The sequence below is a fragment of the Myotis myotis genome, unplaced genomic scaffold, assembly GCF_014108235.1.
Source record: "Myotis myotis isolate mMyoMyo1 unplaced genomic scaffold, mMyoMyo1.p scaffold_m19_p_25, whole genome shotgun sequence".
Classification (NCBI taxonomy): domain Eukaryota; kingdom Metazoa; phylum Chordata; class Mammalia; order Chiroptera; family Vespertilionidae; genus Myotis; species Myotis myotis.
The window spans coordinates 1,829,115-1,854,507 of record NW_023416330.1 but is presented as its reverse complement, the minus strand read 5'-3'; the positions used below and the strand labels follow the sequence as shown (position 1 = coordinate 1,854,507).

The window sequence follows — 25,393 nt, the reverse complement described above, 5'->3', positions numbered from 1 at the left end:
ATTAAACAGTGGGCCTCTTGGATGATCTTGGAACCTTAAAACTTGTGTCATGGCACGTGGATAAGGAAGATGTGCCCTGGCCTTTGCAGCCGCCTCCCCGCTAACCCCCCACCTTTCCTCTTGGACGCCCCACCCTGAGGACTGTGCACTTTCCTATGGCCCGTCCCTCCCGTTCTGCAGCTGTATGCCTGCCTGTGCTGCAGCCACCCCCCCCCCCCCCCGTTCCCCACCCCATGGCTCTCCCTGCACCTCCTTGCGGTCTGTCAATGTGGCTCTCTCTCCAACTGCTTTAGTTTCCTCGGTCTGGCTATTCATCAGTACCCCTGGGTCCTGCCACGTGCCCGGGACACTCAGGGCCTAAGCACCACCAATGCTCACGGGGAGCAAATGCAACATGTTTCTGGAGCCACTTCAACTCATCTTTCAACAAGTTCCCAGCTCAGTTCTGATCTGTGGCATTGCAAAACACAGTCACTTTCTATCCTTCAAAGGCCACAGTGCCACACAATAGATGGGCTGCAGCCCACAGCTTAGTAACGCACAGGACAGAGAACAGTTTCCCCCGCAAAGCACCCACGTCACACTGACAATGACCAATGCGCTCTAACACCTGCAACACGATAAACGGGCTGCAGCCCGCAGCGCAGCGCTCACCTCGTCCGGAGTCGCGATTCTCTAGAGCAGTGGTTCTCAACCTTGGCTGCACATGAGAATCACCTGGGAATCTTTTTAACATCCTGATTTCTGGCCTCATCCTCCGGACATTCTGTTTCTTTGTTATGGGGTGGGGCCACAACATTAGTCACAAAGAAACAGAATTTCCGGAGGTTGAGGCACAGAAATCAGGATTTTAAAAAGATTCCCAGGTGACGCTGATGTGCAGCCACGGTGGAGAACCACTGCTCTAGAGCCTCTGCAGATGGAAGTGGTCGAGGTAGAGAGGCTGACAAGCCCGATCCCATGTCACCACCACCTGATCCTCGTCCCACACCCCCAGTTACAGGGACAAGCCAGGCCCCTCAGGAGCCCAAAGTGGAGAGCACCCTGGAATGAGAAGCAGCAACCCCCGATAGCTAAGCCACCTGCAGCCCAGGAAAGTGACCTGCCCAGGCCGAGAATGCGAACGCCAAAGCCGAAGACACACTCGGAGCACAGCAGGAGCTCAGGGCGGCCAGAGGAAGGCCGCTGGGGAGGGAGCACCGTCCGGTGCAAAGCTCGCTTCTCCCAGGCACAGCCTCACCCTTTTCCAGGTGGCCAGCAGCTGTTTATCGGACATCTGCTCTGGGTAATCCGCAATGGCAAACACACACCCCAGCAAGAAGCCTTCTTCTGGAACTAGAATAGAATCGTACGGGAAAAACACAATTAAAGCCCATGAATACGTGTGCACAGAAACGTAAGAAGCCCGTCTTGCTGAGTTCCACTTGAAATTATGAAGTGCGTCACGATGACCTGGACGGTTTACCCGGGCACTGAATGCTCTGAGGCAGTCCCGGTGGCAGCCTGGAGCTCTAAGGACACCAAAGTTCACGTGCGTGTCTGACGTCCCGACTACAGAGACAGTGTGCCTGCTCCACCACCAGCTCTATCTTTTGTCAGGGCCGATGCACAGCCCTTCCGTAAGCATTGTTTTGATGTGAACCCTTACCCACCCTCAAGCACTCTCCAAGCATTTATGCAAGTGCAAGACTTTCAGGAGAAAGAAACAAACACATCGACATTACTAACTCTCCACTGCTGGGTCGTGTCCGAAGAGCGGCTGCTGAGGCTGCTGCTGGGGCAGGTGAGGCTGCTGGGGCAGGTGAGGCTGCTGGGGCAGGTGAGGCTGCTGGGGCAGGTGAGGCTGCTGGGGCAGGTGAGGCTGCTGGGGCAGGTGAGGCTGCTGGGGCAGGTGTGGCTGCTGGGGCAGGTGTGGCTGCTGAGGCTGCAGGGGCGGAGCCTGGTGCTGCGAAGCCTGGTGCTGCAGCACCTGCGGCGTCTGACTCAGGTGCTGTGCTGCGTGCGTCTGCATCTGCTGCTGGTGGTGCAGGCGCTGCAGCTGCTGCTGCTGTAACTGTGCCAGCTGTTGCTGCTGCAGCTGGTGCAGCTGGTGCTGCAGGGCATGCTGCTGCTGCAGGGGCTGGAGCTGCTGCGGGCGGTGAGGCTGCGGCTGTGGGAACGGGTGCGGAGGGACTGGCTGGGGCTGCGGGAACGAGTGTGGCGGCTGCTGTGGAATCTGCGGTGGCTGCTGAAGCTGCATGATCTGCTGGGGTGGCAGGTGCAGGACGGGGTGCTGCGGCGGCTGCTGGGACAGCTGTGGTTCTGGAGGCACTTTCACTTGGCTGAAGAGCACTGCATTGGTGTTCGCGTGGCTCTGTTGGCTGTGATTCACCTGCTGCTCAATATGTTTTGTAGGTGCTGAAAGGGACTGCAAGATCTAGAAAACAAGAAAAAGGCAAAGTCACCCACTGTTCCTGAAACGTATTAATATCAACTAAGAATGACAGTGTATTTATTTACACGGCCCTTTAATATTCACCTAACTGGCAACAAGCTGCAAACCAGTGGAAGTTTCAAGAATACGGCCTTTCCCTTTGTATTTATTTAAAAAACATCACCAATGTCAATAAAGTACCGTATTTTTCCGTGTACAAGACGCACCCATGTATAAGATGCCCCCCACTTTTCCAACCCATAATTAAGAAATCAATATTTTAAACATTTTGCTGGTTTTCCTCTTAAGGCCTTCTTCCTTTTTGGCATCTTAAGGGGTTGTTTTTCCTGTTTTCTCCACGGTCTGATCATACACTCATGGGAGGAGGTCCAAACTGTATCTCTGCAGCTCTATGGCCATGCTCTTTGCACAGCTGACTACATTCAGTTTGAATTCTGCAGAGTAAGACGGTCGCTTACCGGTATTTACCTTTTTATTTCTGACATCTTTATGGGCTCAAAACGCTCAGGTCCCTGTTGCACTCTCCACCTCCAATTACAGCATCAGCTGACATCAGTAACAATAAGGCTCATGATTGGAGGAGGCCTGTTTGACAAGGTATGGGCAGCTGTGCACCCTCACGGCTCCCTCCTCAGCTCACTTCCGTGTATAAGATGCCCCTTGATTTTCAGTCTAACGATTTCAGAAAAAAAATAGCATCTTATGCACGGGAAAATACGGTATGTGAAGTCACCCAGAGCTAAAACCCAGCAGGTAAACGAATAAGCTACAGAACTGAAGCTGACAAACCTAAGCCCCACCTGGCAGATATGTTTACAGAGCCCAGCCTGAGGGCAGCAAACACAAGGCAGAGGGGAAGTGGTGCTCTTCTTGGGCCGCTGGCCAGGCTGCCCCGACCTTCCCTAACTGAGCAAGGCTCAGGCACCCCAGCCAGACTCAGCCTCCCCCACACCTCCTTCCCACAGCTGCCGACAAAGAAGGGGTCCCGTGAGAGTCGGACGTGACCACCACCTCCCCGTGAGAGCACCGGACGAGCCTCCCCAGAACGCAGCCCGCCATCAGGATGCCAGCCTCTCATCTGTGGTCACTGCTCTGAGGGACAGAGAAACACCGGCAGCTTGTTTAAATGGTCAGCCTTCCCCCAACGCCCTGGACCTTTAGATGGCCGAATGCTCCTGACCAGAGGGAACCTCCCCCCCCCCCCCCCCAGGCCAGGACACCTCTCAGATTCACGCTGCCTAGTACTATGACAGCTGAGGGCTCTGGATACACCGGGACGGGGAGAGGGGGCGCAGGTAGGAGCGGCCCCCAGCCAGTGGCGAGCAGGTGACTGGTGTCCTCCCCGTGCTGAACAGAACAAAAGAAACACATCACGCATGGACTGTCCCAATGTGCTCAGCTTCTGTGGTCAACGGGAACCAGTAACCAGAGCGCCACGAAAATGACAACTATGTTTCAGCACGTATTGCCCACTTCACGGACTCCAAACGTCAAGTTCTATAACTTGCAAGGGTGACAGCTCTGGATTTAGTGATGAAACGATTGCGTTTCAACCAGAAATAAGTCCAACTCCAGAGCTGGGGGCCTGTATTTGGAAATCATCTCACAGGTAAGACACCCCCAGAAGGAGATTCTCTTGGTGCTTCAAACACATCCCTGCTTGCCCGGCTGGTGTGGCTCAGTGGTTGAATGTTGACCTATGAACCAGGAGGTCATGGTTCAATTCCCAGTCAGGGCACAGGCCCGGGTGGTGGGCTCTATCCCCAGTAGGGGGCGTGCAGAAGGCAGCCGATCAATGACTCTCTTTCATCAATGATGTGTCTATCCATCTTCCTTTCTCTCTGAAATCAATTTTAAAATATTTAATTAAAAAAAAAAAAAGCCCCTGCTGAACTCTCAACAGAAAACAGCGAAAGGATGTAGAAGCAGGACTGCCATCTTCTCCGTGCGCACAGGTGTCACCGGCACTCAGCAGGGGCAGGGCCTGACCCTGAGCTCGGCCCGCGGCCAGCACAGCAGCGCCACAGGAAGGTGTGCAGCGTGGAGGGACCCCTGCTTGTGTCTGCAGATCAGCAGGGAGCGTCCCCATCACTGGGCAGGGCAGTGGCCACATCTGGGAGTTTGTCGTTCTACAGCCTTTGGTACCTTTGAGGTGTTGTATTTGGTGCATGTATTTTCGCCCTCAGAAGTAACACCCATGTTGGGTAACTGATGGCTAACAAGGAAATAAACGCTGTCAGGCACATCGGAAAGCACTGAAACAACAGGTTGCCCCCTGCCACCTGCACCCCAACCCCAGACCTAAGTGGACCTTCACGAATGGAGCTTGTTAGGAGGGCTAGCTGGGATGCCCAGAGCCAGAGGCTGGTCCCCCCTCAGCTCTGACTTCCCAGAGCAGCCAGGACGGGCAGGGTTGGCCCCATGAAGAGGGCTACCATCTGAGGGGCTGAGGAGGCTGCGGTGAGAGCAGAACGGGGAGTGGGTACAGAAGGCAGGGGAGCCGTGCACGGGAGGCCAGCGGTGCCGGACACCACTGAGAATACCCTGTACCCACAAGCTCCATCCCCTACTCGGGTGGACACGTCAGTCCCAGGAATCGAGGGAAAAAGACAGACTTTTCACTGCTTGATATCATAACCTGCCACATTGCCAACAATTTTAATAATGTCAAGAATTTTCCGGACGTAACTGCCAGTCTTTATTTAAATCACTTAATATAGAAGGCATTATGCTACATGCCACATGGCTCCTAACCATTAAAAATGTGCAATTTTAAACAGGATTTTGATGGTTAGCCATGTTTCCTCAACTCCCTGATCCAATTTTATATTAAATATGTCTTGTATCTCAAACATGTCAGAAATTCATTTTCTTCACATCCAGCAGCAAAATGACCTAATATTCCTACATTGCTGAGAAACTCAGATTCTCTGCCACCGGCGTCGGTGATCAATCCTCGCACAGCCTGGACGGCCTTTCTGGTGTCCCCTTAGGGAAGGCATCCAGCCAGCGAGTCGTCCCTTAACATCCTACCTGCAGAGATGTGCCCAAAGTCGTTGCTGAGTCACTTCATTAAAATGACACCACTTATCTCTACGTCCAAATATAAATGTAGGGAACGTGGGACCCACCGCCTGTGAGAACACGTTTCTGCCCGACTTCACAGACTACTTCCCCTCCGAATCCCTGTCCTGAAGGGAGAAAGTGGCCCTTCCTCAGCGCTAGGGGCACTGCAGCTCTCCCCTGGGGACACCCCTCAGGCACATCCTGCCTCTCCAGCCCAGCCCAGCCCAGCCCAGCCCAGCCCAGCCCAGCTCCCAGCCTCCCCCCACATCCCTCAGGTTCACCTCGTCCCCCACCTCCAGGCTGCCTCTGGCCACCACTCTGCTCTCCCCAAGTCCCTGTGCCCAGCCCGCTCAGGGGCCTTCCCAATGCCCCAAGCCCTTCACTCCCAGCTCAGCGCCATCGGGACAGCGGGCCCTACTCCCATCCCCTTAGCCGCTCACTCCAGTCACCCTCCAGCGCCCAGGGCCCAGGCAGGTGCACACAGTGGGGTGGGATGGTGGGATGGAACAGCGGGCGGGGACAGACGGAGCATGGGAACCGCACCGCAGGAGCCCTGGGTCCGAAAGGGCAGCAGCTGCTCAGCCAGGAGGATGTCAGCAGCCAGATGCAAGCACCACGCAGCTCCATCCCACCGCTGTCCGGACAGGCCCCGAAAGCCCCTCTTCAGGGAGAAACTCATGACTTAGGCAAATAAATAACATTTTTAAAAATTATTTGGACCAAACTAAATGTGTCAGGCAGAATGTGACCTGCCAGCCAAGTCACCATACCTCCAAAATTGCTAGTGGAGAGTAGATGATAATGGAAGCAAGATTGGAGTGATTTAAGGAAGGTACGATGAGCCAAAGAGTGCAAATGGGTTCTAGCAACTAAAAAAGGCAAGAACATTGATTCTCCCCCAAACTTTCTAGAATAAATGCTTTCCTGGAAAAATAAATAAATAAATAAATAAAACAAAATTGCTAGTGGAACAGGCGAGCTCTGAACAAACCTGCTCGCCCCCCTGCCTGGCCCGGTTCAAGGTGGGCACCTGCTTTATTTACCCTGAGCACGGTCACCATGGCCACCTGCCAGCAGGGCCCTAACCAGGGCAGGATTGCGGGCCCGGAGTGTCTATCCACAGCTCCAGACCCGCGACCCTCCTCAAACCCCTGTGGCCCCACCTTGCCTCGCTCCCAGGAACTCCGGAGCCCGCCTCCCAGCACCCCGAGAATCACACTATCCTTTACCCAGGGAGGGAGGGAGGGAGGGAGGGACATCTCTCACTGCGTGCCTAACCAATACAGACTTCAAGCGCACCACCGCTGTCATGGCTGCGGCCCTGTGGTTTCTAACAGGAAGTGTGCATCTGGCAGCCGAACCAACCCAGGCCTCCGTAGAGACAGCACACTCCTCGCGTGGGCCACCCAGACCCACTCGCTCGCTCACGTCCCTAAGTTCCGGTTTTCCTGACTTCCTTCCCTTACAGCCAGTGAATTCATGGTCCCTCCATCCTCACAGGTGTGGATCCTTGGCGGGAACACTCTCCCCGGCTTCCGGGGCTGAAGCCCTGCTTACGGCACCTCCTCCTGAGGCCCCCCTGACCACCACACCCATAGCAGCCTGCACCCCAGCTGTTAGTGTGGCCCCCTTACTGTCTCAACACCCAGACCCACCGGAAGCCCTTCTGCTCAGAGCTGTCTGCTGTTTGTCTGTCTTCACCTAAAACAAGAGCAGGGGACTTGTCTGTCTTGTTTACCATTTGTCTCCGTGCTCACAGAAAGGCAAGCAGGCCTGCTATACCTCCCAACTACCTCTGTGTTAAACTGAAAACATCTACTAAAACTCTTAAGGTCCAGTCTGTACCAACAAGCTCCAATCACAAAACTGTAAGCAGAGATGAAGGCCCTTTGAGGAGTGGAGGGGAGGATGCTGTTACTCATCCAGGTGAAGCTCATCGCGAGCAAGTGAAGGGCAGCTGGCAGAGTTCACCCCTTTTGTGGCCCAGCTAACCTCCAGCCAAACAGGAGGAGACCTTTCCTGCAGGAGAGCGGGCACCGAGCCTGGTCCTGTCGGCTGGGTGGGGCCTTCGCCTCCACGCACGCCTGACACTGAAATACATACACACACACAACAGACTCAAGTTCTCACACAAGTACATACTGCAAGTGTGCCAATTGTTCTGCAAAAGCAAAAATGATAAATGACACTGCAACAGACTGAGATCCAATTAGAAAATCCCAGATTTACATTTTTGTTTTAAAGGAGTGACTATGTAAGTCAGACAGAGAAAGACAAATACCGTATGACTTCACTTATGTGGAATCTAAAGAACAAAACAAACATGGAGGGGTCAATGCGAGGGGGGGGGGGGGACTCTGTAATACTTTCAACAATAAAGGTAAGTTTTTAAAAAAAAAACAAAAAAAATGAGAAACAAACTCACAGACACAGAGAACAGACTGAAGGTTGCAGAGGGCGGGGTGGGGTGGGCGGGAGGTGACGGACTGAGAAAGACAGAGTGGCGGTTGCCGGACAGTCACGGGGACAGTCCCAGGGAGTGCAGTCAGCAATGTGTGATGACTGTGAGGGGGGAGGGGGCTGGGAATACAGGGGTCACTAGGTAACACACAGTCTAACCGCTGTGCTGCGCACCTGAAGCCCATACAAAATAACAGTGAGAGCAAACTAGATGAAAAAAAGCAGTGAATGGACTTGAAGAAAGACTCACGTGGGCCACGCTGGACGGCCTGCTCACCTGCTGACCGTCGGCGCTGCCAGGGATGCTCCTCAGCGTCCGCACGGCGGGGTTCCAGGCGGCAAGCATGTCTGACCTCTCAGAACTCTGGAGGTTCGGTCCCGAGGCCATCAGGCCCCCACGGCTGTCGGAAGGCAGGATGCCCCCGGGGACGGGCGGCACGTTGGCACACAGGTTGATCAGGCCGGGCTCCTTGCCCACAGGCAGCCTGCGCTTTGCCGCCGCCACCTGGGGGACCTCCGCAGGGGTCCAGTTCAGGTTTCTCTCTTGCTTCTCAGGGGAGGAGTCTGAGGAATCGTCAAACATCAGCTCCCCCTTAGCTTTCTCAGGGTTTGACTTGGGAGAGAACTGCTGGTCCCCTGAAGGGGACCCTTCCTGAGAACTGGCAGGGCTCGACTTGTCATCCGTACTGCCCTCGTTCGGGGAGCCGTGCTCCTCATTGTCGACCTCCTCTTCCTCTTCCTCCTCCTCCTCCTCCTCTTCATAAACGATTAGGCGGGGGTGATAAAACGCTTCATCCTTTTTGGTTTTCTCGGATATGCAATCCAGGACCCAGTCGGGGGTCACGATTTTGATACTTGCTCTCCGCAGGGCACACTCGTACTTCTCCTAGGACAGAGAGCAGCACAGACAGCGGTCAGCCGCAGCACAGCCCGACGCTGCGTTCCCGCTCGGCACTGAGGGCCCGCACACCGAGAGCCCCCGCTCCTCTCCCGCAGGGGCTGAGCCCCAAGCGAACCCCGTCTCAGTGGTCAGGACGGTCTCATCCAGAGGCTGTGTTTAATATAAAGGATGTTTTCGATACAAGAGCAGAGCTAGGAATCCTACGGAGCACTCTCATGAAGGAAACGAACGTCTGCCATCTAATCCAGCTTCACTGGCACAAGGCGATGCCTGTGGGGGTGTCTGCAGGACACCGGGGACCGGAGCGCTCTCCTCACTGCTCTCTAGTGCTTCCTGAGCTCACTACCGGAGACCCAGAGGAGCACATCTCTGCCTCATGAGAAGGCAACATACCCCGGTGCTGAGCGGACGGGCAGGTTCAGTCAGGGGTCTACCAGGGGAGGGCCCAGGGCGAGCCTCCTTGCAGGGCATGGGACCGCAGTCCGAGGCCAGCACCGGCTGAGGAGCCCGTGGGGGCAGGGACAGCAGAGGGCTCTCCGACTGGCCAGGGTGCATAATGACCAGAGGACAGAGGAAGGAAGTGGACATTTAAACAAGAGTAATGTGACCAGTCTGTGAAGACGTCGGTTAACCAGCATCTCACCTGCCTGCTTCTAAAGACAAACTAGCTACTAAAGTGAAGTGATTCATTCTAAGCCAAAAATCATAGATACAAAAAGAACCCCCCACTATTTAACCAAAGCATGCTACTTTCCTCTTAAATTTTTACACAAAATACAAGTTTTTACTTAGATTTTAAGATTCATATGTTGAATTTTCACAGAAAAAGTTTCTTCTTGGATTGTGTGGCTGGTTAAGACACAACCAAACTCGCTGGTGTCCAGTTCCTTTTCTCGCCAGGACACTGGCAGGACCAGGAATGGCGGCTCAGTGCAGAGGTAACAGGGACCCCCTATGCCACGGGCTCTGCCGCCTCCCCCCACTCCTCCTGCGGCAGGCACTCAGATGAAACACTGAGGCATACGGACTGGAGGGAGGGCTGGTATGTGACTTGTCTGCTATGAACACTGTACTTGATTCTCGGTCACACGCCGCTGTGCACAGAGGGACAGGTGTGCGTTCCACAGCAAAGCGGCGCTGGGATGTCAGTGTGCCCGGCTCCCTGGGAGGGGGCTCAGCAGGTTACGGGCAGCCTCACCAGGCTCTGAGTTAAGGGGCCAGGCCGGGCACAGTCTGCATTCCCACAAGTCCCCCGGGAGGCTGCTGCTGCGGATGTCGGGTGAGCTGGGGCCCAACCAGTGTTTAGGGATGAGAGCCCTGTGCTTACCAAGATAAACGTGACTTCACATCTTCCAGATTCTACATGAAAAGTCACTAAATGTGTGTTTGTAATTAGGCTTGGGACAAGGCCATTTTAAAAATTGTGACAAGGACTAAAAATACAGGGTGTCCCCAAAAAATGTACACACACTCTGGCTGCCAATTATAATTCCAATGGGTTAAATCTGAAAAGAAACATCAATGAGAGCTTTCAGCTGTTTTTTGGGACACCCTGTATATATTTTCACAAATGAAAATGAACTTGTTTTATTGGACTTGAAAGGAAACTCCAGAGATTCAAAACACTTTCCTATTTTCTCCATGAAATAACTCACAATTTCTTTGTATGCAGAAGACACATCTGGCTCCAAATGAAATTTATAATCACCTCACATCCTCTGTGGAATAAAGCTGGGCATAAACAACATAAACTAACCTAATCAGCATTTATGAATGGAATCTAATGATTAACGGAAAAGAAGCTCAAGACCACATGCCTCCCGGAAACGCTGAGGGGACACAGAAAAGGCGCACGTACAGGAAGCGCTTACCCCCTTCGGCTCCGGCACAACCAGGTGTGTGCACCTCTTGTTGAGGCTCAGCTGGCAGGCGCCCCCGTAGAAGGTCAGCAAGGCCCACAGGGCGCTCCTGTCTTCAGGTGACACCTGGTGAATCCGAAACAGGGCTCATGTCACACATTTGGTCTTTGCGTGTCTGTTTACCCGGTGACAGATAACAGTTCCGCTCTATCCACATTTCTCCATTAAGTGAAATGACCGGAGGATCAGTGCGAAAACCAAACAAGCTTTTTGGTTTTGTTTATAGCGCCAAGAAGCTGCCGTCCTACATCACAGCTTACAGACAGCACTTTTTCTGCCTTGTCACCAAATGAGTAAGAAAACACTGGCCCACACTCCACCATCTAAGGGAGTCGCTGGCGAAGCATTTCAACAAGAGCAGCGTCAACATCACAATCAAGACGCTGCTCAGTCACAACCGGTCACAAAAGCTAACGATGAAACAGGTCAAATAAAGACACAAACACAGTGGTCTGCAAACTCGGGAAAACGTGAATTCTATTCAACACAGAAAGAGAAGCAAGACAAGCCTCAGAGACGGCGCCACACTTCTGAGGGGGAAGCAGGCTCCAGCTCGCGCTGGTGCTGTGAACAGGCCCTGGCAGACAACAGACAGCTCCCTTCCCTGCCTGCCTACTGTGCGCCAGGACCTGTGCACTGCCTCTCCCTGCCCCGCACCCTCCTGGCCAAGGGAAGCAGGTAAGGAAACAAAGTCACAAAAACTGCAGCCAATAATCGGAAACGCTGGCTTCTGACACCCCATCTGTCTGAGCCCAGACAACATTTTCCCGCTGCTCTATGGGCTTCTCTAAGGGCAGTTACTGCCAAAAATAATTTCTAAAAATTAAAACTTCAGAGTCTGAAAGACAAACATTTAAGAAAAATAAAGGTGTTGGTGTTAATTCTAAAATATCATTGACCCCTTCAACCTTTTCTAGACAATCCTATGTAATAAAGAGCTAATACGCAAATGGTTGTCATGCCCTCACAGCTCAGACACTCAACACTGGGGAGAGAGGTTTGGGGACCAGCCAGGCTGCAGCCCAGGAGAGTGACAAGCCGCCTGCCCCGCAGTCCTGGGCACCAGCAGCTGGGGCTGGGGCCCAGAAGAGGGACAAGCCACCTGCCCTGTGGTCCCAGGTGCCAGTAGCTGCACCTGCACCTGCAGCCCAGGAGAGGGACAAGCTGCCCACCCTGTGGTCCTGGGAGCCAGCGTCTGTGGCTGCAGCCTGGGCGAAGGTTCCCGCCCACACTCCCCTGTGGCTGCGGCCAGCCCGGGAGAAGCCAGCCCAGGTCCTGGGTGCCTGCGGCTGGCCAGAGGGAGGGAAGCCCTGGTCCCGGGTGCCTGCGATCAGCCGGAGGAGGGAATCCTGGGTCCCGGGTGCGGGGCGAGGCAGAGGCAGTTAGGGGTGATCAGGCCAGCAGGGGAGCAGTTAGGGGCAATCAGGCCGGTAGAGGAGCAGTTAGGGGAAATCAGGCAGGCAGGCAGAGAGGTTAGGGACAATCAGGCAGGCAGGCGAGTGGTTAGGAGCAAGCAGTCCCAGATTGCGAGAGGCAGTCGGACATCCCCCAAGGGGTCCTGGATTGGAGAGGGTGCAGGCTGGGCTGAGGGACCCTTTGCACCTGTGCACGAATATCATGCACTGGGCCTCTAGTTTATTATAAATTGAGGATTATGATTAAGAATTCTGAACTGTCTCATGTTAATTTTTAAAAAGTATTGGTAAACTGCATTTTTTCCTTTTAATTGCTATTATTCAGCTTGCCAAAAATCTAATATTCTACATCTACTCTATCCATTTTACAAATAAGTCTAGAAATTATTTTACATTCCACACTGCTCTGTGAATACTAACAAGAACACATCAATTTTATAGAACCATTATTTTGCATCTGTTCAATTTTGTAAGCCAATGTGACATTTCAGAAAATTGGATCAAAAGATTATTTTCATTAGAGGTTTTCACAAAAACATTTGTATCCTGCAGCGTCTTGGAGGGTAAGATTTAATTATATGACAATAGAGGTTACTCTGATGAATCATTACATAATCTTTATTAAAGTGAAATTAAAAACATAACCTAGATGGGCCTTTACTACAAAGACTTGGCCACATGTGGCCTTGGTGAGGTATTACTTGTTACTGAATGCAGTAATTCTAACCCCAGCCCTGCTTGGCCTGAGTCCTGCGCCTGGCCTCACGTGGCCCCACGGGATGCGGCGGCGTGCTGGGGAAAAAGCCCGGGAGGAGGGAGACCTGGTCAGACACGGGGCCTCAGAAACCGCCCTGTCAAGTGGGACAGCCGCCATGAGCAACACTCGCCCGCCCGAGTCAGAGTGCAAGGGCCTGACCCCACAGCGCATCCACTGCAGCTGTGCCGCGTGCTATTAACGACGAAGGCTCTCCTTCCCCACCAAAATGTTCACACTAGCGGGAACAGGATTATGGGGACATTTTTGTTTTCATTTTTTATACTTTCCTGAATTTTCCAAATTTTGTAACTGGGGAAAAGTACTTTTTTTTTAAAGCAACTTTCTAAACTCAAATCTACTATCTCCATAATGAAGCCGAATGTCTGCTCAGTGCCTTCAGGCTAAACTTCAAAAAAAGTGAACATGTGTCTCCAGCCCTTCCTGACCTGTCTGGCTGCCAGGGTCTCTTCCTCTTGTTAGGATGCCCACACGTGTGCCCACCCTGCCTACGGAACTAAGCAACACTCTTTGCCACACCTGCTGTCCCCATGCCTCACAAACACACCCCTCGCTGCTACCCCTCAAGGAGGTGCTCGGCTGCCGCTGCCCTGGCCCCACAGCAAGCTGCTCACAGGTACCCGCCTGCTTGTCCTCCCCGCTCCGCCCCCGCCTCGTCCCCTCAGCTTGAAGCAGAGAGGATGCTGACTCACCTGCGTGCCCTAAGTGAGTGCTGCCCTTCCCAGCTTCTCCCTGAGCTCACACCTCAAATGCTCCCTGGCTCTAGCCCACATGAAAGCTCCTTGCCCAGCCTTGATTACAAACTAGAATCCCATTCATTAGAGGCCCGAGTCTTACATGTCCTTGGTATCTTTCACAGGACTGAGTACAGGGAGGCACACAGGTAGGCAGTCTGACATACAGAATGAAAAGGGCTTTTATTTTCTGTCCTCCAGATTTAAACCGTGTATCCACCTGTCTCGGCCTCTTCCCTGAAACCTACCGAGCACCCAACAGGCCTCGGCCTGCACCAGCGTGGGGTCAGAGGCAGGGTGCCTGCTCCCCAACTTCCACTGCTCAGTACCCTTCCCTGCTGTCCCTGGGGAGCGCGGGAGGACTCCAACAGAGCTCAGCTGTACAAGCCCCTGATGGGAAGACAGAGGTCTCTCCGAAGCACGGTCCCTTCGTAGAGGTGGAGTCCTCCTGGGTTCCAAGAGGGGCAGACACCAGGGTCTCTCCTCATGCAGACCAAGCATGGCAGTGGCTCCCCGCACCCCCACTCCCCGGTAAACCATTCCACACCTGACATTTGCACACGTTACACGTGGTGCGAGTTCACAGGTCTGCACCCTCAGACTCATTGAGCGACAGTCTCTCATTTGCTTGGCTCCTGGGCACTACTCCTGTCACAAAGGAAGTGGTCAGCCAGCTGCATGAGCTTGTTAATGCAGCTCAAAACTGGATTTCCCGCCACCTCGGACACCAGTGCCCAGCATGCTTTTCATCAGGACTTCTTCACGCCAACGACTAGCAGGCAAGCCTCTGTCCCTCCCCTCGTGTGTGCCATCTCCCTGCACTTGAGCGCAGGTCTCTATCATTGGCCCGGTGCACACTGGGAATTTAGAGTCACTCACCGTAAGTGACAAACTGAGAACACAGTAAGTAACCCACTGAGGTCATAACACTGAGCCTGGACTCCGACTGCTATTAGTCCGACTGCATTTGCTCGAAGGACTTAAAATCCTGTCCAAGGTCTTGCTAAATTCACCTTGTCCACCACAGACCCAGCCACGCCCCAGAATGCACCTCGGACCTCGATACTCCCAGAGGCTGGGCCACTTCCCAGACCACCGGACAGGACCCGTGACCGCGTGTACCTAGGAGATTGAGGGCAGCTTCCCATACCACCCCCCCCTCCCAACCCCACCCATTACCACACCTTTGTCTTCTCAGCCCAGAACAGAGATCTACTTAGACCCCAGCCTGTACTATGGCCCCGAGCCCATCAGCGGCCCTGTGTCACTGTCCAGGGCCACAGAACAACTGTCTGCTACCAATGAATGCTCCTCACCTTTACCTGGGCGCTACTGTTTCCCAGAAATTTAAAAAAAAAAAAAAAAAAAAAAAGCAAAACGGGTAAGTCTGACTCACTTTGGCTCCCAAAAGCCTATGGTCCTCCTCCAGTATTCCTTGTGCTAGCCCAGCTCCACTGCCGTCATCTGTCCTCTAGTCCCCTTCCTCCAGGTAGACAGCTGATCACCCCAAATGCCACGCTTTCACACCGCTTCCCCACCTGCCCTCAGAAACCAGCTCCTGTTTCACACCCAGCAACGATGCGACCACCAACCAGAGCACTGGAATGGGGGCCTCTGACCCTGGCTTCAGGAGGAAGCACCTCCCACGCGGTGAGCGCAGCTTCTCCCCGTACCCGAGGCCCCACCTGGCTCCAGTGGCCTCAGCGCGGTATCTCCACCCCGCAGGGCTGACCCAAATCCAAACCTCTGTCTGGTCTAAGACTGGACCGGTCCCTCCCATAAACTCCCATCCTTCCCCTGCCCTCAGTCAGCTAACAGCTCCCAGACTAGTGTCACCTACAAGATTTCAGGGGTTTAATTTTGTTTGCTTGTCCTGTGTTTTCTAAATGTTCTAGGAAACATTTGTAATCCAAAATGAAACATAAAGCAGCCCCCTCCGCTGGCTCCTTCATCAGGTTCACACTCAGATCCCTGTCTCAGTCCCTGTCTGCCCCCCTCCCCTCCTCCACGCCGGGCACAGGCTGCCCCTCCCACTGCTCTATGTGGAAAGCCCTCTCCCTGCCCCATTTTTACTCCAATTCTGCCCATTCTTTCAGGCCCACTCTATCTGACATCCTCCACCAAGGGTCCTAACCTGGAGTCCACACTGCTGCCTCCTTCTGAGCTCAGAGGTCAGCACCTGTGCCACCTGAGCCGGGACTCACGCGCAGATGTTACATACACAGTCACCCTCCAGGTCACGTGGATCTATATATATAAAACCCTAAGCAAGCATTCAACCATTTGACTGTTTGACCAGTGGCTATGACGCACACTGATCACCAGGAGGCAGATGCTCAACAGAGGAGCTGCCCCCTGGTGGTCAGTGTGCTCCTGTGGGAGCGCCACTCAGCTGACGGCTGGTGAGCGCAGCTGCGGCAGAGCAAGCCTCTCCTGCCTCGGTGGCAGCAGGCTCAGCGGGGCTGGGATGAGGGGGAGCAGTGTGGCGCCCCACCCAGGCTTGGGCTCAGGCTCCTCCCCAGCCACCTGCCGCTTCACGCACTACTACATCCCTTGGGGGATGTCAGACTGCCAGCTTTGGGCCTGGCCTTCGGGCCTGAACTGGCAGTCCTACATCCCCTGAGGGGTCCCGGACTGCGAGAGGGCGCAGGCCAGGCTGAGGAACCCCACTGGTACACAAATCCGTGCACCAAGCTTCTAGTTATGTAATAATCCACTACATACATGACCTTTGTTAAATGCAGCTGTTAGTTTTTCCTCTCAAGACTGAAAGTGTTCTCTAGCGCTCAACTAATAATGACTGTAATAATTGTATAATTCTAATGACCTGTGCTTCTTTATTTCCCCGAGTCAGCCCTGGTAAACCCCACATCACCGCAGCCCTGGCCCCTGACATCCCAGTCTCTCTGACCAGCCTCTTCCTCCCACTTTCTCATTCAGTTCGAGCCTCGGGACTGGGCTTTGAGCTCTAAACCCAGAAATCCAGGCAAGACAAATACAACTACATGTGAAATGCACATTTTAGCCAGAGAACACTGTTTATGCATGATAAGTGATAGTAAAAATTTTTTTCACTTTAAAAGCTTTATGATGTTTATTCTAAATTTGGAACATACAGAGAAGTATAAGGAAAATAATAAAAAGTAATATGTGACCACAGTAACCATCATTAAAGGGCTTTCATTTTAGCCAACTTTAAAGATCACCATGTAAATATGCATTTATGGCACCAACGTGAAAAACACTAAGACGCAAATACCAACAAAACTCCTATTCTTGAGGAAAAAAGCCCAATTTTCAAGGATGTGTATTGAGTGGATGTAACAAAAACAAAACGGTGGGATTTTATAATCTTCCAGCACCTCCAGAATTTACAAGAGATGCAAACAAAACACAGTAACCATAAGTAAGCTTACTTATTGCTTAGATGGCTGATACCACTGATATGAAGAACCGAGTCTGGCCAATAACCTCACAATTTCCAACTAAATATTACTGGTTCCATAATCCCCTATTAAAAAGGCATTTTTAAAAAAGCAAAACTACAATCTAAATTCCTTTTCATCTCACTAACATCCTTGACGTGCCCTTTCTCAAAGGCTTGCTCTAAGATGGGGCTACACACCTTCCCGAAAACACTAAGGCCCCGGTCACGGAACGGGCCCACGAGCACACAGAACAGCAGCGTTCCGAGGCGCTGTCCACTGACCAGTGATTCTAGATATATTTCTCTATGTAGTTTTAAAATAAGTTCAAGTAATAGCAACTTGGGTTTTCTTATAGCTAGAGGGTGTTTTCAGCTGGGGGTTGAGAGGACAGATTACAATAAAAAACATTAACTATTCCCTTCTCTCATCACCCACATCTGGAAATGAAGCATGAGTGTTACACAACTGTGCCCCATGGAGCACGCAGCTCAGCAATGCTTGTGCACAAACACGGATAACACGAGAGTGACCGCGGGCGTGCTCACCTGAGACAGGCAGGCTATGACTCCAAAAAAGGTCTGGCAGGACTCTGGAGAAAATCCATTGACTCTGATGGACGGTTATTAAGATTCCAATGCAATGAGATCAGTGTCACCTGCAGTTCACGCACACTCCCACTCACACTCACACTCATCCACTACAGGAAGACACAGACCAAGGTGACCCGAGCACAGGGGACTGGGAGACGGTGACAGCATAGAGGAGAGGTTTCCATGAGAGCGCTCCCAAAGCCAGTGAGCGTGGCACTCACCAAGCACCTGGCCCGAGAGCCAGCACAGGCGCGCACATGCCCATATACACAGGGCAGAGTGGGCATCTCAGAGCAAGTCCACAGTCTCGAGTGCATCCCTTTCGCTGTGCAGCAAGGAATCCCTCGTAAAAGGGCCTGAGCTCTGGTGCTAATGCCTCCACTAACTGTGAGAACAAGCCAGACTCCCTGAGCGTCAGCTCCCAGTTGCTAACACTAGAGCCAGCGACGCTCTTCCTAAAGCTCTGACTTTAAAATTCATTCAGAATCCCGCCTGAAGAGCGTCTGTGAGCCAACCGGGCACGGCCGTCCCTGTGCAGGCTCTGGGCTCAGGTGCTCATAGGCCAGCCTGGCCTGAGCTCACATGGTCTCTTCTGAAGACTGTGGAGTAGTTGCAATCCTGTCCCTATAGGAGAAAGTCCACCTACCGAGATGGGCGAACAAAGAGAATCATCAGACTGGAAACGCTACTGCACTTTGAGGTCTCCTACCCAGGCAGACTGAGACCCGCTAAATCCGAGCCTGCAGCGTGCAGGGCCCTGCACGCCCCAACCTCATGCCACCAGCCCTACTGCCATGCTCCTGCCTTCACTTGGGCCCTCGGCTGGCAAACATTCAGCAAAGCAGGAACAAGGGAAAGCTGGAGGGTGTGGTCCTGGAGACCCGAGTACCCACTCTGACCCTGGAGCTTCTCCGGGATGGCAAGTGGTGGCTGGATGATGGCCTTCTGAGGGCACCTGTGAGGAGGGCGCCGACCCACACAGGACTAACCTCTCATCTGCAGAAGTACCCCCCACTCCCAGTCTGCTTTCTCTGTGTTCATGAAGAAAACACACCCCCTCCATCCCCAATAAAACCAAAACCCATTTCCTTTAAATTTCCTTTAACTCTTTACAATGGATGAGAAATCGGATTTCTGGGCCAGACTTGCTCAAGTTCTGCATATCATCCAAGAACTGAGCATAAAGGGATACTTCCTGTGTATCTGAGGTCCCTATAAATACTTAATGCAATAAGATGCCCGCTGTCGGCATTGATGCAGTAAGGAATAAAGGCGTCCGCAGGAACAGCCTAGCCCGAGCAGAACGGAGGGGGCTGCATGACATCATCTACTTGCCGGCCCTAAAGTGTTAACAGCACAAACTGGAGCCTGCAGCTGTGTCCACTCGGCCAGGACACAAGATGGACACAACACAATTCACCATGGAACCCACTTCTCACCCAGCAATTCCCACATCAGGCATCAATGCTCTCTCCCTCCTCCCTTCCCCCAAAAAGGATACGGCAGGAGCGCTCCGCACTGCACAGACAGAACCACCCAGGACGGCTGCAAAAGAAAACAGGACTCAATCAAAGGCTGTTTCCAACTTACAAAGTGACATACTCTACCAGTGTTGCTCCCAGACACTAAAGCAGCGGTTCTCAACCTTCTGGTCCTTTAAATACAGCTCCTCATGTTGTGACCCAACCATAACATTATTTTCGTTGCTACTTCATAACTATAATGTTGCTACTGTTATGAATCGTCATGTAAATATCTGATATGCAGGATGGTCTTAGGTGACCCCTGTCAAAGGGTCGTTTGATCGCCAAAGGGGTCGCGACCCACAGGTTGAGAACCGCTGCACTAAAGGCTCGGTTATAACTGACCACGAAGCACCCAGACTGCAGCGATGGTATTCAAATAGCAGGAACACCAGGGCCAAAGGCTCGCTGTGAATGCCCGAGGAGAAAGCCTAAAGTTATGTATAAAAGTTTAATTCCACGCGTTACTTCCTAAGCCTCGAGGCCGGCTGGAAGCGGTCCTGCCAACTGAGGCCCTGCCCACCCCAAGCAGCCTGCACCGGCCCCTCCTGAGTCCTTCTCGATCCCGAATCAAATGAGGTCTGAACGAGTGCGTTTTCCCAATGAAGCCGAATAGGCACCATGTCAGTTACAACAGGCAAGGTAACTTTTTATGAATTCTAAAACTCAAATTATAAAACCGTAAGTTCATCACGCCTTTGGAGGTACTTCACATATTTTTAAATTATCTTACCTTACATTTTTTATATTTAATTTTAAGAAGTACATAAATCACTATACTGATAGCTCTGCTTCACGAAATCACTATGTAAAAATCTAGTGATGCCCGGTTTAGCCAGCCAACGACTGGAGGACTTCACCAGCTGAAACACACACTCCTGCGTTAGCTCACACGCCAGATATTTACTGAGATTCTACTAGGTGCACCAGCCAGGACACGAACACAGAAGTGCAGTCTCTCATGCAGCAGCACCCTCGCTACTGCTCTGCACTGTTCCTGTCACTCCCTTAAAAGAACTTCGGAGCCTGGCTGGCCTGGCTCAGTGGTTGAGTGTCAACCTGTGAACCAGGAGGTCACAGTTTGATTCCTGGTCAGGGCTCGATTCCCAGTAGGGGGCGTGTAGCAGGCAGCCGATCAATGATTCTCTCTCATCATTGATGTTTCTATCTCTCTCCCTCTCCCTTACTCTCTGAAATCAATAAAAAATATATATTAAAAAAAAAAAAAAAAAAAGGACTTTGGAAAGCGAAGTACCCTTCATCCTTTTTTTAGGTGACGCCAACAACTTAGCGTAAGTTTATCTTCTGCAGACAGAGTGCAGGAATACCAAACGTTTTATGAAATGGAGACTGGCTCTACTTGGGATAATTATTGCATGAAGGTCTGATCACTTTACCGAATGCTGAGCTAACTCACTGGGTAAGTACACCTCGCTGAAAGAAAGCACCTTGCCAGCGAATCTTCCCACGGTCTGACTCTAGTCAAACTCCCGGGAATTCAGTTAAGCTGGATCAGGAACCTACATCGGTGACCCTGCTTTGACCCTCCTGCATTCAGAACGCCTTCACATGAGCCGGGCCATTCTCAGCAGCAGCACCCAGAGCCCCTCAGGTCTGCTCAGACGCCCAGTTGCTCGGTATTCCTTTGACGTGTCCGAGGATGCTCAAAGCCGGGGGGCAATGCCGGGTACCAGGACTCGGTGGGCGATGGTGGACAGGGTAGGGGGACAACTGTGAAGGGGTATCCTCAGGCTGCAGGAAGGGCCCCGGAAGGAAGCCGACTCTCTGGAAAGGACCCCTGACGACAGTCTGTGGTCACAGTCACAGGGATCTACAGGTGGCGATCTGACTGCTTCCTCCAGCATGGGTGTCGCTGGGCCCAATGTACACATACACTACAAATCATGGGGTGTTACCTACATACAATTTCATTCCAGAGGGTAGTACAAAATATTTGCCACCGACCTTCACAACAGGTAAATCAAAGACTTCCCGGGCCTCCCCGACCTCCGGGTTGTCCCCGTCCTCTGAGATGATGTGCGAGGCCAGTGCGTTGTAGGACACTTCCTTAGCCTTCCCAGCCTTTAGAAGCTGAATAACCTTTAAAAAAAAACACACACATTAAAATTCTGCATTTCATTCTTGGTTTGTACAAATTAGTGCGAACATGAACATTCTAATTAAAAACATACCTTGTTCTCCACACACACCTTTTACTCTGTTATAGTCAATGAAACATTAGGGGACAATGAAAAGCAGCAACTCTTGGTTTACTGACAAGTGAGCAGGGAGGCTACTGTGAGCAGGTGCCACAGGGTATCAGCGCTGAAGACAGAGGACTGACAGACACTTAGAGCACAGCCCCGTGCACTGGAGATCTGGTCTGGCTTGGCGACGGGTGGTCACCGCCAATGGGAAAGGCCCGGGAAGGGACACAGCAGGTCCCTGACTGGACGTCACAGGAACCGAACTCCGGTTTCTGTCAATGGGCCCGGGCTAAACCTGATTTTGTGACGTGTCCTTTTGCTGCAGGTCCAAGAACCTATTGACGAAGGTGAGGACTCACTGGACATGAGCGGAATCCTTGTGAATTTAAAGCCATTAACCCCTTGAGTGCTGGGGAGTGCGATCGCACTCCTCCTGTCTTTCGCCAAAAGTGCCAGGAGCGCTATCAAAGTTTCAAAATGGCATCCAGTTCTAAGTCTGCTTTTTTAGTGATGATGATATTGCTAAATATGTCAATGTAATAAAGGTTTCCTTAAGTTTTTGAATATGTAACTTCATTTACTTGCGATTCATAATTTTTTTCCTAAACTGCTGTAAAATCAGCAAAAATGCCTTGGCAATTTTAACATAGTTCCTAGGATACTGGTTGGCACTCAAAGGGTTAAGGAGGCAAAGCCAATGCTGGGCTGTGGGGAGAGCCGTGTTCCCAGGGGCTGGGTGAGCACAAACGCACTGCGCACACGTTCTTGTGTGCTATGCAGTTTTATTCTCAGGGAAGGCAGGAGGGCTGGGAGCAGGTAAGTCATGATCAGGTTTTCTAGAAAGATTGACTGTCAGTGTCAAAGAATGGACTGGGTTGGCTCCATGATGAGCCAGGTGACCTGGGAGGAGTGGCTGCAATAACCAGGTGACGAGGCAGGCACGTGACCTAAAGGAATGTCGCCAGGGGAGGAAGAAGACACAGGTGAGAGACCTAGCAGGACACAGTGACTGCAAGGGGTATAGGCACAGGAGGAAAGAATGAAGTGCTGGGAACCACAGGACCAGCACAGAGGGCGGAGCACACGGGCGGGGTGGGGACCGGAAAAGAAGGAAGTTTAGATTAGTGAGGCGACAGCCAGAGCTCCGGGAGGGGGGGGGGACGGGGGGCCGACACACAACACCTGCAGCAGAGACCTCAGGACCCAGGGGAGGCAGGTGCAGCTCCAAGTGTACCCCACCACCAGGGATATGGAGCCCACACAGCTGAGTTTACCCACAACAGGGACAACCTCTTTAGGATACGTTACCGACCATCAATAGGACTGAACAGATGCCAGTACTTGTTTCATGAATGAAAGCACCATAGTCATCAGCCACAAACCAGCTCACCTTTCTCCCTCCCCTGGACCTCCAAAGCATCTTTAGCTTCACTTGCGCTCAACCCATCTCACAGAAAATGCCTCCATTCTGCTCCAGATCCTACTGCCTTTTCCAAGAGTCTGGAAACTTCACCCTCTGCCTCCTGCCTACAAAGTACCAAGTGGCCACGTCTTGCATACATGCACATGCGCAAACGCAGACCCGTGCCCTGGCCCTTCTCTGCTTCCTTTTGATGCCTGATTTCTTGAAACAATAGGCAGCCTTTTGGGTTTCACACCCTCACTGCTGCCCAGCGTCTGCCAACAGCTTCACTGCCGATGCCTGCAGGCTCACGTGGACTCTGAAGATGCCCAAGGCGCCAGCCTGTCCAGTCTCCACAATGCCCACCGCGGCCTGACAGGCACCTCTGCTCCCTCTGCTCCGGGTCCGCCAATCATCCGGCGTCTCCCAAACACACGGATGGCTCCTCTCCTCAGCACAGGTCCCCCCGAAGGGCATGATCTTTCACCCGGAGTGAAGAACCCCTGGGAAAGGATGCCACTCGGAAACCTTTCAGTGGTCCTTCCCCTGGGCACCCCAGCACCCAGCACCCTACGATAACACCCTCAGGTGTGCCACCCGCCACCGCAACTTTGTTACACCCGGACCCAGCCATGCCTGGCGTGCACTGGATGTTCAACGTGTCAACTCTCTGAGTCCGGATTTATGGGACCCAGACAATCAGAGGCTCTGGCTCTATACTTCTTAGGAAATAAACTGTTGCAGATCCAAGTGGTTTGTGAACATTTTTAAGCACTTAGATCTGACTTACACCATTGAGCAAATATGGTTCAACATAAGGGTTGCTATAGGGTTTAAGAAGCATGGGGTTCAAGTCCTAAATGAGATGGGGGTGAGAAGTAGAAGGTGAAGAACAGTGAAAGAAAGGCGAGCTATCAGCACTGGAAAAAGCTAGCGTTGTCACAGGCTCCCATCATCACGCTGGGTTCAGAGCCTGCTTATGTTTACATTCAAAGCTAAAGTCTCTTCACCCTAAAGGTGCAGGGAAGTACCACCTGGGGGTCGGCCTGGGGAGTCTGGTTAGTAAGACACCAAGCACAAGCCTCTGGAATGCCAAGACCCCGGTGCCTTCTATACCAACTCTCCTTCTACGCGCACCATGTATGTGCCTTTGCTAAGCTCAGCCCGCACCTTCCCCGGCTCCCCCGCCCTCCCTCCAGGCGTAGCCCTCACTGGGGAGGAGACCCCGGGCCACACAACTGCATAGATAAAGAAGAGAGAATCAGATTAATCCGAAGAGGGTACTCAACTAAGACTGATTCCCCCGCAGGGTCAGGCTGGCCTTCAAACAGATGCCTCACTGAGAAAAAGCTTAGGAAAAGCCACAGAGCCTTTCGCACGAGCCCACACTAGAAAGTTTCAAAGGGCGGGTGTGGATGGTGCCGAGCGGGTGTTTCCTACACTTACGGTACAGTCCACCCAGTTAGGAAAACGCAGGAATTCGCCTTCGCTGGTGAACGGAGCGCTCCACGGGTGCGCAGATGACAGCTGGGTGGCTGCCACCCGGGCCGGCGAGCAGACCCCTCGCGCGGGAGCCCGGACACCGGAGCGGGCCGGCAGCACAGAGACGGGCACCTGTCCCAATCCTGCCGGGAAAGGGGGGCCGTGCGCTCCCAGGGGCGGCCGCGGGGGTCGGGGGCCGATGGCCACGGGACGGGACGCCTGGCAACGCCAGGCGGAGGGCAGCTGGCAATCTGCGCCAGGCCGAGCTAGGGCTCGGGGGACACGGAGCAAAGGAACTCGGGAGCTGACCCACCCACGTGCTCTGCCCTCCTCCCGGGTCTGGGCATGCCCAGGGTCCCGCAGACGCCCCCCGGTCCCCTCCGGGGTCCCGCAGACGACCCCCGGCCCCCGCCCGCCCTCCGGGCGCCGGCCCCAGGCCTGCTCGGCGCCAGGCGGTGCAGCCTCCGCGCGGCCAGGCCAGCGGGGACCGGGCGGTGGGGCCCCGACTTTCTACGTCCGAGCGCGCGCCCGCGGCGGGCACGGGGCGGGCCGGGGACGCGGCGGCGGGGGCGGCGCGGTACCTGCGGGTCGATGTCGCCCACCGCGTAGTACTTGACCTCCCTGAACAAGTCCTCGGGAACTTGCGGCTCCTGATCCGCCATGGTCGCGGCGGCTCCCGCCCGGGGCCCGCGGGGCGAAGTGCCCTACGGGTCGGCCCGACCCGGTGCTGCAAGTCCGCCCGTTCCCCCGCCCTCCGCGCCCCGCCCGCGCCGAACGACCCAAGCGCGGGAGCCGCGCTCGCACTGCGGGACGCACCATCCGCGGGACGCCGGGGGGAGCGCCGAGGGGCGGGCAGTCAGCCGGCAACGCCCGGCGCCTCCGCTGCGGCCGGCGGGCCCCGGGATACGGCTAGCGCGCAGCGCGCTCCAGGAACCAGGGCTCCTGTGGCGGCCGCTCCCTCGCGAGAGGGCCTAGGGGGCGCGGGGAAACGAGCGCCCCCCACGCGCGGCCGGAGTGGGCCGGTCCTGGGAGAGAGGGAACGCGAGCCCCTCCCGGC

General features: G+C 53.6%; 1 protein-coding gene across 5 annotated transcripts in view; it reads right to left on the bottom strand.

Annotated features, from left to right (window-relative positions):
• PAXIP1 (PAX interacting protein 1) overlaps nt 1-25,093 on the bottom strand; it is a 38,566-nt gene extending 13,473 nt beyond the window's left edge. For 3 of the 5 annotated variants that reach the window (XR_004975236.1, XR_004975237.1, XM_036356137.1), the window contains exons 1-8: nt 24,918-25,093; nt 21,211-21,345; nt 19,224-19,267; nt 17,678-17,741; nt 10,733-10,846; nt 8,211-8,846; nt 1,729-2,416; nt 1,241-1,335 (exon numbers count right to left, since the gene is read on the bottom strand). Coding sequence is in view for 3 of the 5 variants with exons in the window: in XM_036356137.1 (XP_036212030.1) it covers nt 1,241-1,335; nt 1,729-2,416; nt 8,211-8,846; nt 10,733-10,846; nt 17,678-17,741; nt 19,224-19,267; nt 21,211-21,345; nt 24,918-24,998 (1,857 nt within the window). In the remaining 2 variants the exon portion in view is untranslated. The remainder of the gene's footprint in view (nt 1-1,240; nt 1,336-1,728; nt 2,417-8,210; nt 8,847-10,732; nt 10,847-17,677; nt 17,742-19,223; nt 19,268-21,210; nt 21,346-24,917) is intronic. The other 2 variants (XM_036356138.1, XM_036356139.1) reach the window with 2 other exon arrangements.
• Between the last annotated feature and the right edge of the window lie 300 nt (nt 25,094-25,393).